Source organism: Hippoglossus stenolepis, chromosome 13, assembly GCF_022539355.2.
Source record: "Hippoglossus stenolepis isolate QCI-W04-F060 chromosome 13, HSTE1.2, whole genome shotgun sequence".
Classification (NCBI taxonomy): Eukaryota; Metazoa; Chordata; class Actinopteri; order Pleuronectiformes; family Pleuronectidae; genus Hippoglossus; species Hippoglossus stenolepis.
The window spans coordinates 9,807,959-9,821,485 of record NC_061495.1 but is presented as its reverse complement, the minus strand read 5'-3'; the positions used below and the strand labels follow the sequence as shown (position 1 = coordinate 9,821,485).

Genomic DNA, 13,527 nt, shown 5'->3' with positions numbered 1-13,527 from the left:
TGTGTGTGTGTCTGTGTGTGCGTGTGCGTGTGCGTTGACAGCTCCCTCTTCATGTCTGTGTGTGTTCTATCTTCGCCGCGATAAACAACAGTGGGAAGTGCCAGTCGGTGAAAAATGGGCACCACCTCTCCTCACTCTCCTCCTATTGATTTAATCTCCAGCCCTTTGCCATTCGCCGCCAAATCTGTCTTCACAAAACAAATCTGAGGACAATCCCGTCCACTCAGGTTTTGTTCGCACGACTCCGTGAAATAAGCATAAATAACCGAGACGGGAGGTCAGAATATTTTCTGGGGGAGCAGTAATTCCCTTGACGGTTGAGAGGGCAGTGAACAACATAACCCTATTACCTGTATTTTTTTTTACTTTTCACAAACATGCAGTTTGTTTTCAAGCAGGATACAGCAACTTCTGCATTGTCTGATCAGACATACAAGATGGACGAGGTTGTTAGACACCAAACATATGAACAGCATTATCACTAGTGGAATGTCACATTCAGTTCATGCAGTTCAGTCAATGTATTTAAAAAAAAAGAAGCAGAACTTGTTTACACTGTGAAAATGTAGGGCTGGCACAACACACCTTGAACTGAGTTAACTAGTGGTGCTAGTTACAATTGTATTTTCCTGAAATGATGGGAATCGAAGCCTTGGTTTTCCTGCTCCTATAACATTGAAGGTTTCTTTCCTCGATGGCTTACATTTCCATGTAAAAGCTTCATGTGCCGGGTTTAGAGCACAGGCCTGATCCCCACTGATTTGAAAAGCAGCCCTCAACTGGAGGTGCGATCAGATCAGAGTCTGACTGAAGCCCGTGGATTTTCTCCGGTGGTAGACTCACCTGAAATGCAGCTTTTACAGCCGGCATCTCTCCGCCCGTCACATCCAGATCTGCCGCAGTTACAAACCTCATGGCGTTGAGGTGTTCTCTTCGTGTCCACGTGGGAGGTCAGCAAATGACTGCAAAAAAAAAAGAATCAATAGATTGTTCCTAATGCATGTCTGCAGCCACTTCCCACACTGCACACTTCCATCACCTCCCCCACTCAATGTCATTGTGCTGGCAAATTAAAATTCATGGCTTGCCAAGCCATCCATTCTGCCTCCACTGCTTAATTGTCTCGAAAATTGAGGAGATTACCCGCCGCGATTTATGTACAAATAAGAATCTGTCAGAAACCTGGCAGTGTAAAGCATGACACACACTCGCACACACACAAGTGGACTCGGGGATTTGGGAGCCGTAGGCAATGGCCAGCATGGGATACCTCATACCACAACCTTTATCCTTTTCAAGTCCTCCCTCTGTGTATATGTCTCTGAGCAATGCAAGAGACTTCAGAGAGCAAAACCAAAAATGAAGAGAAGACTGAAAATCATACAGGATCACTGGATGCGTTTCAATGCTGGTCGGCATCCTCTTTGTCTCTGATTACCATGTATTCTCCCCCTGACTTTGAACATCAAGTGACATTGCAGCACACTGAGCATCAGTTACCCACTATTAATTAAACTCATAGGCCGCACTGTCACTCTCTTTATCCCGGCATGATGACTGGTCCGAGGTTATGCTGTTTTGTGTAATGAGCTCGTGTTCAGTCAGCTCACACTTGTTGCTGATGTAATCCAAAGGTTCCAAAGATTCTGCAGTAATCACATGTCCAAAGTGACTCCGTGTTGCAGGAGTTGCAGTCGGCTGCGTTCTCAGTTCAGGGATGGTGATGAATTAAGGGGAGAAAGGTTGTTTCTTTGGCGTTAACACGAAACAGGACAGGAAACAGGGTGAGGGAGGAGGGGAGAGCATGATGCAGTAAATGGTCATTCAGGAGTCGACCAGGGACCTGCTGCTCAAAGCCGGTGCAACCATGTGGTGTGCACCTGTAGCCATTCAGCTATTGGGTGGCATCCATGATGATACGGTTTAGATCTTCAAAACTGCTGCCCCTTTATGTTTATTTCTGTTGTCTTTTGTTTGTTTGTTTCATCCTCATGTCTATTTCACCCATTGCCTGACCACATTTTGTTCAGTATCCTGTGCCACTACCTTTGAATCAATATAGATACATTAGGGTTTGGTTAATTGGAGAATCTAAATTGTCTGTACATGTTAATGTGAGAGTGAATGGTTGTTTGCCCCTGCCCAAGGTGTATCCCCACCCCTCAAAGGAAAAGCGGTATAGATAAAGGATGGATGGGCGTACTTTTATTTTCTTAACACATGGTCATTGTTGTGTCACTGACAGGGAAAGTTCTGTATATTTTTTATTGTCACATGAGTTCATGAATACCAGTAAAAAAATTCAAGCAAACATGAGCAACAGTTGAGTAAACTGTCAATTACTGGTTACTTGAGCTCTTTGCCTGCTGTGCACTTCACCGGGTTCCTTGATCCCATCAATCACAGATGACACATTTTGTTCAGAGCTTCGGGTCCTGCCTCCCTCAGAGAGGATCCCCCAACATCATTGTTGTTTATACAGTGGTTTAGTCAGTGTCAAACTAATAAACACATGCAGAAAACTAAATGAAAACAAAGAAGCACAGAAAGTCTTTGTCTGAAGTGAAGCTTTTTCACCGCTGCTCATCTCCCAGTGTGTCAACGTCTCGAGGAACTGATGGAACTTGCTGTCGGTAAATCATCTCACCTCAGCACATCTCCGACAGCCCCTCTTTGTTAGAAGCCTGTGGCGTTTTGTAACACGATCTCTGTCCATCCATCCTTCCAGTGAGTCACACTGGATAATGAAGTGGAATGAGACGGCAACCTAGTTTGATTATCAGGTCGTAACTCATCAGTCGTGTCTGCAGGCTGGATCTCCTACTATGATGTAGCCCAGTCCAGTCCCAACACGTCCTCCAACCTGAACGACCATAAAGCTTGCCTGGCCCCACCCTCTGATACCACCCATCACCAAATAGTGCCACCCTGGCAGCAGACTTAGGGAGGGGTGTTCTAGGTGGGTGTAAAACCCAATCATCCTGACCACCTCCTCACCTCATTCCCTCCAGTGCTGTTATTGACGACAAAGCCTTTGTTTTACTAAAATATATGGATTCATTTGGGAATGGAGGAGGAAAATATTTGATCAGGGTTTGGACAATCGCTTTCTTTTCATTTCTTGTTGAAAATTCCCTACCAGCTTGACGTGGATAATCTTTTCTTGGTTCTGCTGTGAGCCCCCTTTTTCCAATTGCCCATCACATGTACACACACACACACACACACACACACACACACACACACACACACACACACACACACACACACACACACACACACACACACACACACACACACACACACACACACAAACATACACATGCAGTCATATCTACATGTGAGTTTGTGTGTTAACGTGCAGGTGTGTGATAGAACCACATGTTCACTCCGGGGTAGGGAGCCAAATGAGGCGGAGTGATTATAGTTTTACCAAAGTAATCTCACCTCTTAGAATGTCGCCACTCAACCCCACGAACCCCCCCACTCCTCCTCAGCTCTCCAGCCTCTTTTCACTGCGGCCGATCCCAGCTAAATCCAATTTGTTATGGTTTCAAACAAGGCCTCGTTTTTTTCCTGTCCTCTTGACACTTCAAACAAAGTGCTTTCTGATATTTTTGGACCAATTACATTTTTCCCCCACCTCATCTGTCTTTCTCCGCAGGTCCACTCCTGCAGTGAGGCACGGTGGTCAAGTCTTGACGTGTAGCACAAGATGCAAAATGAAAATCTTTTATACTTACATGCAGAGATTATTATTGTCATATTGTGTCACGCTGAACTTTTCAGTCTTATCCTGTGGTGATGCAAACTCTGACACCACTTTGTTAGTGGTATATGTACAAGTATATGAGCAAGGGGCTGTGTTTATGTGTGATAGGGATTGATATATTTTGAATAATGAAAGAAATTGTTTAAAAAGTGTCACTGCTGGTAAAATATAATTTTCTTTATAAGATCAGACTTTTTTAATTTCTTTTTCTCTGGCATCGGAAAAAGAACTGAGTCATTCCCCTGCCTCCAACTAATCCAAAACTCTACCGCCAAGATTGTATCGATTGATTAAGTTCTGAGAGGCGTCGCCGCAAGTTATTTTTCAGATCTCACCTCCCACTTCCTGACATCCTCAGATGCAATACTACCTCCACCAAGGAGGTTATGTTTTCACCCCTGTCTGTTTGTTCAGCTGCAGTTTGATGCCAATACACCATCCATGGCTTTGAGTGGCTTTGAGGGGAAAACATTGCGAACCCTTCCCTGGAAATGAATATTGTGGATTAATCGCGTGGAAACTTCACGTGAATGTGATGCTGATGTTACAGAGAAATGTCTTTTGCCTTTTTTTTTTCCTTCCAAGGCAGATAATCATCATTAATTAAAGCAGGGACAGGGAGAAAGAGTGGAGGGCTGGTTTCTTAATTGTTCAGTAAATGTATTGTATGAAATGTGTTCCTCCAACAATCCGCTCTTCTGCGAGTCCTGTTTTTAATTGAAAACCTGCCTCTGGGTTGATGCAGCTGTTACTGCATCACCAAGCATTTAGCAATAACGAGGGCTTTTCCACAGTCTACTTGTTGATTGATGGGAATTATAACCATGAAAATAACAATGTGCTGGTGGTAATGATGATGACACGAGTAATTATAAAAAATTCTAATGGGGTCTTGGAGGTGGTAGTGATCATAGTGATGATTGTGATGATGATGATGATGAAGACAGATGGTGATGTTGAACAGGAGTCAGACTTGCATGTGAGTGCAGGTTGCAGCACACTGCTGCTCGCTCAGGCCTGCAGATATATGTATTGTATATTAAATGAATAGAATGGAAAATGACTGTGTGTGTGTGTGTTGCAGGGGATGATGTATCTGGAGGAGCGTAGGCTGGTCCACAGGGATCTCGCAGCCCGCAATGTCCTGGTCAAATCTCCCAACCACATCAAGATCACGGACTTCGGCCTCACTCGCCTGCTGGATGTTAATGAGAAGGAATATAATGCTGATGGAGGAAAGGTAACCAAGTTATTTACACTGTCAGATGAAAAATAACACAAATAACAACAAATAACATGCATGTCTACATTTGAGGTTCGTTGAGCCTCAATGAACTGTGACACAATGACATGATTGAATAAGTATCAGTGTTTTGAGTGGGACAGTTTAGTATTTTCATTAATGCATTGATTAAAGTCCATGTTTGAGATTTTCCTAAATAGGATTTCTATGCAACCCTTATATCTATAAAGTCATAAGAAGCTTTAACCATTTCTTGGCTGGACTGTTTTTTCTGTTCAGTGTTAGGGCCACATTGAAGAAGAAAAATTAAACTTAATATATGTATAATTGAGAAGGATATTACAAGAATAAAGTTGTAATTTAATGAGAAAAAAGTCCAATTATTATGACCAGAAGTGGCAATTTAATAAGAAAAGAATCACATTATATGAATAGAGTCGTGATTGAGAAAAAAGTCATGACATTTGGAGAAAAAGGAAAGAAAATGTTTTGGCTGTAAGAGGCAAAGAGAAACCATGGTCACCAGAGTTCCTCTCCTCATGGATCCAAAATCTTGAACAATCTCATTGTTTCCACAGAAACTGCGAAGCCTCTTTGAACAGCACGCGGATCTAACCCACTAGGTCCTCAGTCGACCACTACTCTCTGTAGATTCTTCAGAATAAACTGAAGAAATCTTTTCACAGTCCTGATACGCGTGATAATGTGCTGCTGATGAACCAAAAGATCATTATTTTTTAAACTAAAGGATAACTTAACAAGATGCTCCACATTTCTCATTTTAACACTAACTCAATGATCCTCTGTTATTCCCCACAGGGACAACATGTAGCCTTCTTGTGATATTATGAATTTTAATAATGATTAATGTTACGAGTGTATTTTCAAATCCTCATGATAGTTTGACTTTACCCTCGACATTCTTTGTGGTCTGACTTGACACTAAGATTCCGTTGTGGAATCAGACATTCAAAAGTACTATTGGGAAATGTTTTAGAGATTAGTATTAGATATTAGTGTAGCTAGAGGCCATTGTTAGTTTGCACAGTGGCAGCTCCTCTGGTATTTTCCTGGATGCTCATTTGAAGCTGCAGTGAGTGACCTTGTTATCTGCTGTTGATGTTTTTGGGTGTTTGGCTGCTCGCTGTGATACAATATTACTGAATTACTGTTTCAGACCACACCATTGACATGTTGGAAAAACGTCCACAGTAACAAACAATAGACTTTAGCATTGATTCGGGTTTTATGTCCTGAGAGAGGAACTTAACTCAGCACAAATTGCAGTTTGAGTGGAGTTAGTGAGAAACTCTTCTGCTCTATTGGACCAGATCTCAAAACCTTGTAAACATAGCAAACAAATTCGTCCTTGGGGTTCTCCTTACACCGACGTAAAGTCTCTTTTAATTTTTCCTTCATCCTCTTCTTCTGTTGTTTGTTGTTTTAAAGCCTCCCTCTCTGAGGAAAACAATTAAAGTTGATTGAAAGACGGACACACGCTAACCTCCGACATCCGCCTCCCTTCACCTCCATCACTGTAATCAATAGAGCAGGCGTTCAAATCTAATCACTGTGTTAAGCCGCATCCCAGACCACCCTGCCGCTTGACTTATTCAGATACACACACCCTGTTTCATTTCTGCTACTTAACATGATTTATACAGTAACTTCTGCCAAAAAAGTTCACTGGATGTCAACAAAATTATCCAATGTAACTCTCATGTGTCCTGATCTGTTTTTATGTACAAATATATAAGAGAAACTATTGTAAAATGCTTTTAAGGGTGAATGTAGCACGTGTATAATATATAGTAATGCTTTTCTGTGATTCTCTCTGCTAGATGCCCATCAAGTGGATGGCCTTGGAGTGCATCCATTACAGGAAGTTCACTCATCAGAGTGACGTCTGGAGTTACGGTGAGCTTTCAAACTTCCTTGTGTGAACTCGAGTAAAGTGGACAAAGCCATTAGGACCATGATAGTTTCATATAAGAGCCAGACCAGAAATATTGTTTGAGTGATTTTCCATTTAAAAGGACATCACGTTATATCCATTTAGCAGAAACCTATGTGAGAAATGTCAGGTGCCTTTTAAACACCCCAACAACTGAAGAGAAACTGAATTAGATCATAAGTGCTCAGGAGAAAGAAAAAAAATGAATCCAATACACCGTCCATGGCTTTATCAACATTCAGTCCTCAGACATCAAGCAAAGTTCATATTGAAAGAATTGTGGAAAGTTGAATGGTCAACATGTTCTGCTTAATGAGAATAAATGATTCATCACTGGTTCTGCAATTTGCACTGGTTGGGGTCATGTTTGATTGAACATTGTCACTAGAATTACCACATAGGGCTAAAACTAGATTGTTTCCTTGAGGCAACATCAGAGCTCACGTGCCGCTGGTTCAAACCGCAGCAGTGCAAACAAAGGCAAACAGGGAGATTTACTCCTTGACTTTATGTCAGATTTTGCCCAATGAGAGGGGAGTGATGATTCCCTTACTTTCTCAACTGCTTGAACATGTGGCAATAACAATCACTGTAAAATGCAAACCGGGTGATTTACTCCTTGAACTCCCGTAATGTTAGAATGAGTCTGTGCAGCCATCAGCGGGTCAGCAAGATTTAAATCTAAGGACTCTTCTCCATTATCCCTCCGTCTTATGTAATTCTCATCGCCATATTTCAAGGAACAGTTTCCTGTTTAAGTCTCCCAATGACTCTTAAATAAGAAAAAAGAGATGGGGTTGTATCAAAGAGAATAATGCGTGTTTGATTAAAAGTATCAGTGTGGTTTAGTGCGTGCGTGTCCCCAGTGGTCCTCCATGACCGCGGGCTATTATACTTCCATCTTATTGTGTGCATTTACTCTGCTCGCCGCTCATTAGCTCATTAGCTCATTAGCTCATTAACACTAACACGATTAGGGCTGAGGAAAGTTCAGGCTGGCTGATGACTTTCAAGACTGTGATTAGTTCCTCTCTCTCTCTCCTCCACTCGTCTCCTGTCCTCTTCTGAGTCGTCTCATTTCTTTACGCTTTGTCTCATCGCTTCCTCTTCCACTTCAGTTCTGTCTCCGCATCCCCCGATCTCTCTTCTGGTCTCACATTATTTGCGTTTCGTCTTTTTATTCTCCTCAATTTTATTCTTCCTGCTTTATCTCCAGTTTTCTCCTGTCAAATACTGCCATTCTTCATCTTTCTTTTTTATCTCTCTAACTCTGCCTGTCTGTACTCTCTTTACACTGATTTCTCTCACCTTGATTGTCCTTATCTTATCTACTTCTTCCTTTCCCTGCGCTCTAGTTAACTGATCCATCTTTTTCCATCTGTTCACCACTTATCCTGCATCCCATCCCTACTGGCATAGGGCGAGAGGCAGGGTCCACCCTGGACAGGCCGCCAGTCCAACACAGGGTCAACATACAGAGATAAACAGCCATTCACAGTCACATTCATACTTACGGTCAATGTAGAGTCTCCAATCATCAATCAACCTAATCCCCAATCTTCATGTCTTTGGACTGTGGGGAAAAAGCCCACACAGACACAGGGAGAACATGCAAACATTCAAACCTTATTTTGTACCTCTGTTTTTAAAGTGTATCTCTCCCTATGTCCTTTTTCTTTCTTTTTAGGGGTAACCATGTGGGAGCTGATGACCTTTGGAGGAAAGCCGTATGATGGGATTTCCACCCGAGACATTCCAGACCTGCTGGAGAAAGGAGAACGTCTTCCACAGCCGCCCATCTGCACCATCGACGTCTACATGGTCATGGTCAAATGTAGGTATAGAGCATCTGAGTGGGCAAAAGTCACAGGGATACTTAAAATGTAACATAACTGATAACAACAGCAGCACAAAAAGTCAGTTTCTGTGCATCTCAACAAATAAGTGATAGAAAAATGAGTGTAGTTTATACAGTGCTGGGCATGTTTCCAGTTTTTGTGTCGACAGTAGAAAAGCCAGTAGATTTCAGGGGTGAGTAGAAGGCCAGTTTTTTTTTTGTCAAAGCAGAAAAAAAACAATTACGCTTTCATTGCGATTTTCAAAATGCCACAGCTGTTTTATAAAGGTGGAGTCAAAGATGAATATTTTAAAGCAGAATTTGAAATTGTGAGAAATCCTTCAAGAAGGTTTCCGAGGACGTACGTTAGAAGATAATGAGCAGCTCATTTTTCTGGCTGGCTGTGACACCCACCACCAACATGACGGCCTTATGGGTCTGTCCCTGGTGTCGTGCTGTCTGGCACCGGGGTCACAGGTGGTGTTGTAACCTCTGGCCACTGCTGCCAGGACAAAGACTTTTGGTGCCAATGCGGCCCAGACCTTGTCCTCCACTCTCCGAGCTCCAGCCTCTGGCCCTCACTGTCACCTTGGCCCCTTACTGACACCCTGAACTTGCGCCAACCTGGAACACACACACACACACACACACACACACACACACACAGACGGGTGAGGTCATTGTTACCTGCCTTTCTTTTTGCGCAGCTAAACATATGGTACGGAGCTCACCCACCCAAATCCACACCCTGAACATGTTGTGAAAATGGACTTCTTCATACTTTATTTATTTATCTATTGGCAAGAAGCGAAGCAACAAGATAAAAGCTCATTTTTACATATGAAATCCCCCCCCTGCGTGGACGTGTATGTGTGTACTCCTGTGTAGAGCCACGTCTCTCTCTTTGGATCTCTGTGTCTTATTTCCCCGGATACCTCGTCGGGCTCTGCTCGGGGCCAGATCACATGATTGCTTTGGCGCCGCAACGATGTGTTCACAGAGAAATTGGCAGAGGAGCTCATTACTCCATATGGCCTTCCTAGTGTTGAAACAGTGTTTATCTTTAGACTGGAAAAAGTGATTACAATAAAGAGAATGTCATTTAAAAAATCTGTAATTGTTCATTATGGAACAAATGGGGATGTTTTATGTGATGGAAAATGGTTTAAATGGAGGCTCTTCTGAGACCTTTAGAGGTGGGAAGCTTATTAGCATCTGTCAGAATGTGAATTTGTTTTAACAAAAACATACTCATACTTTATTTATGCAATCTTAGCTATAGGGATATATACATATGTGTTGCACCTTCATTTTGTATTCACATGCCTGCAACGTTCAAAGTAGACGTGCTGTGGAAGTAGCCTCCTGCACAGTTGTCACATGCTTCTCATTCAGGATCTTTCTTATGACAATGACATTGTGGATGATTATTCACACATGTGCACGTGCATAAAATGAAAGATGTATGTTACTTCGGGCTTAAATGATTTATATAAAATATAAATTACAATGAATGGTTTTTTTATGCAAATAGCAAAAAAAAAAAGAGCACGGCACACATGTGACACGATGTGCAAAGCCAGGAATCTTGACGTGTGAGGAATAACAATAAGGAAACGCAGATCCTGCTCCTTTCCACCCATCTTCAAGTGCTGCAAAGTCACTGACCGTATGTGAAGATTGACAACACCCCTGCTCCCCAAAAATGAAGCCAAAGCAGTATTAATAGGTTATAAATCCCTCCTCCTCCATGTTGTTGGATGGGACCAAACCAACAAGTCAAAGTACACAAATTGTTTTTTTCTGAAAGATGGTTCCTGTCATTTTAGGTGGAGTAGTTCACACTCTAGTTTGGTTTTAATTAGTTATCTGAAAAGTCATGTTGACAGCTGAGACTGACTCGTGATTGGTTGAGCACATGTATCGGCAGGACCAGCTTAATTTCTGTATCATGGAAGGAAATGGAGATGCGGCAGCCATCTTTATCTACTAAGTGTCAGGAAATAGATTGATCTGGATGGGTGTTGATGAGGCTTTTGTTTACTGCTGAGAATTACAAACTGAGGATGGAAAACAGCTTTACCACATGAATTGATATTTAACTAATTAAAATGGTCAAACTTCAAGTCAAGGGCTACTGGCTAAAGGGTTTACATTTCATTATCTATCTGTTTGGAGCCTCGTATTGATCAAACACTGACATTCACACACACATTTTTCAGGCTGGATGATTGATGCAGACAGTCGACCCAAGTTCAAGGAGCTGGCGGCAGAGTTCACTCGAATGGCGCGTGATCCCCAGAGATACCTTGTCATCCAGGTTGGTAAATCTTCATGACGTCCCAACAAGATCTGGATTAAATGTCTTAAAGAGTTCGAAGTCGTTGCTGTTGTTCAATATTCTGTTGTCATTTTCGCATATTTTTTTTGCCAATTCATTGGTCATTGGTAGAATAATGATAACGTCCATTTAAAAAAAAATTACATTTTACTTTCCTTATTGGATGAATGAACTGACACATTTCATTCGTTGTGTATTGTACCTTAAAATAATTGAGGTTGCTAGGTTTAAATTACTCAACAGATAGAGTGAAGTTCATCTTTGATTATTAGCAGATCCGTCAAAATAATAATGAAATAATCTTTGTTTGAAGCTCTTTCATAGAAATAAAAATGATGTGAAGATATAACACTAATTAAGATGTAAAAATTGTGAGAAAAATATTAATCTATTTATCACATCATTACGTTATTATTATTTAATACAATAAATCACCCCAGTGAAATTTTTACAGCGGCTCTTGCATGAAATTCGTATCATTTTCCAGCCTTTGTAACACAGATTTGATCTTACTTCCCAAAGATTTTTAACACTCTACTTTTCTCAGGGCGACGATCGCATGAAGCTGCCGAGCCCCAACGACAGCAAGTTCTTCCAGAGCCTCCTGGACGAGGAGGAGCTGGAGGACCTGATGGACGCCGACGAGTACCTGGTGCCCCACTCCTTCAACATTCCTCCACTGGCGTACACTCCGCGCCCGCGCATGGACTCCGTCAAGGTGTTTTGTGTTAGGAAATCTCCCCATATACATAAGCCTTAAAATACAGGGTCTGGTTTAACAGTAACTCTAGAGGTCATTGCTGAGTGGTTGCTCGCATTTACTGGGCTCAAGCCAAAGTTCTCCTGGTCTCAGTTTGTCTCTGAGCTCAGTTTGTCTCTGAGATGACCACAATCTTTGACATTGTCTTATATTTGACTCAGATATTTTAGATTTTAATCCATCTAATCACAGTTACGCTCAAATCTCCTTCTCAGTCAGTCAAAACATTTATGCCAAGTGTAGTGTTTGCTTCTTGATTCAAATAAGTTTTTCAACACAAGTTATATTTTAAACTGTTTTATTGATAAATTAATGTAAACAGCCCCTTTTCGAATATAACATCATTCATTGTTGTTGGAGATCTGAACATAAAAACTGGTATTTAACTCTTTAAACCTATTTGAACAAACTAGACAAGTGCAGTTTTGTCAAGTTTTAACGTCAGGTAACATCAGTCTAACTGTCATACATTTTGATTAGAATTGTAGTCAACCAGTCAGGCCATTGAATCGCCACTATGACTCCACTTCTAAAACCCAGACAAATATGAAGAACAATATTTGTCTGAACCACTTTTTTCTAACTCTAATCAAATGTAGGATATGTGTATTTTTCCAGCCGAGTCAATGCACACACTGTTTTTTTCTGCTCTGCATGAAGGTTTTATGAAATATGAAGCCCTCGCATTATTTAATATTCAGTTCTCTATTTGCAATTTAAATATTTTTTTCTTCCTTTGGTGGATAAATCCTTGACATGTGCTATGTTACCATTACATGTGCTGTGTTTCCACTTATCACCATTTCTTCTTGAGTGCAGCGGCACGGTCATTAGTGCTGAACCGTGAAGCATAAGGAGACAATATAATGTCAAAGTAGTCATTCAGATCATTTGTGTGGTATCTTAAGAGATGTGTGAGAGTTTTCTCAGTGCGGAGGCGTTTGCAGGACTGTCCTGTACAAGCACAAAAGAGCGAGACGTTGAGGCTGAACCCGCGCAGCCTTCTCCGTTTCACTCTCATCTTCCTCCTGCTCTCTTTTTATCTGTCGTCTTTTTTTTTTATTCTCCTTGGTCTCTCTCCATTGTGAAACTGCAGTAATTGCCTTCTTCAAAACTGGGATTTACAGCCAGATTCCCTCTGTTCCTCGACTGTTCAAATGTTCATCGTCTTTCTTTGGACTTGAATCTATCACAAAAACCAGTCACACAGCCAGGCAACTCAGCCATTTTGTATTCCAGTATCCCCCTGTGTTGGTGTCAGAAAAAAAACGCCCGCTGAATGCCAATGAGAGAAATGACTTCTGTTCCAGTTCCGTTTCAGACGGGTGAAAGATTATTTATTTGGATCATATTTGTTAAGTTATTGTACTGGCTTTGAAATAACGATGATACTGAATTAATAGGATCAATTTAATATAGTTACATTGATCCAAATTAATGTGGATGCTCATAATGAAGGCAATCATTGCAGCATACAAAATATAATATTTACACATAAATACAATTTTTGTTACACAACACAGTGGAAACATTGAATCCACATCACAACATAAGGAACTGCCATCATTGATACTAGTGCAGCGCCCGCTGTAAACATGCCTGTTTGGAAGGGGCTGTTTG

At 41.4% G+C, this 13,527-nt stretch overlaps 1 protein-coding gene across 2 annotated transcripts in view; it reads left to right on the top strand.

The window, feature by feature from the left end:
- LOC118120013 (receptor tyrosine-protein kinase erbB-4) overlaps positions 1-13,527 on the top strand; it is a 283,408-nt gene that overhangs the window by 258,986 nt on the left and 10,895 nt on the right. For both annotated transcript variants that reach the window (XM_035174572.2, XM_035174571.2), the window contains exons 21-25: positions 4,857-5,012; positions 6,857-6,932; positions 8,657-8,803; positions 11,029-11,126; positions 11,695-11,865. In XM_035174572.2, coding sequence (XP_035030463.2) covers positions 4,857-5,012; positions 6,857-6,932; positions 8,657-8,803; positions 11,029-11,126; positions 11,695-11,865 — 648 coding nt within the window. The remainder of the gene's footprint in view (positions 1-4,856; positions 5,013-6,856; positions 6,933-8,656; positions 8,804-11,028; positions 11,127-11,694; positions 11,866-13,527) is intronic.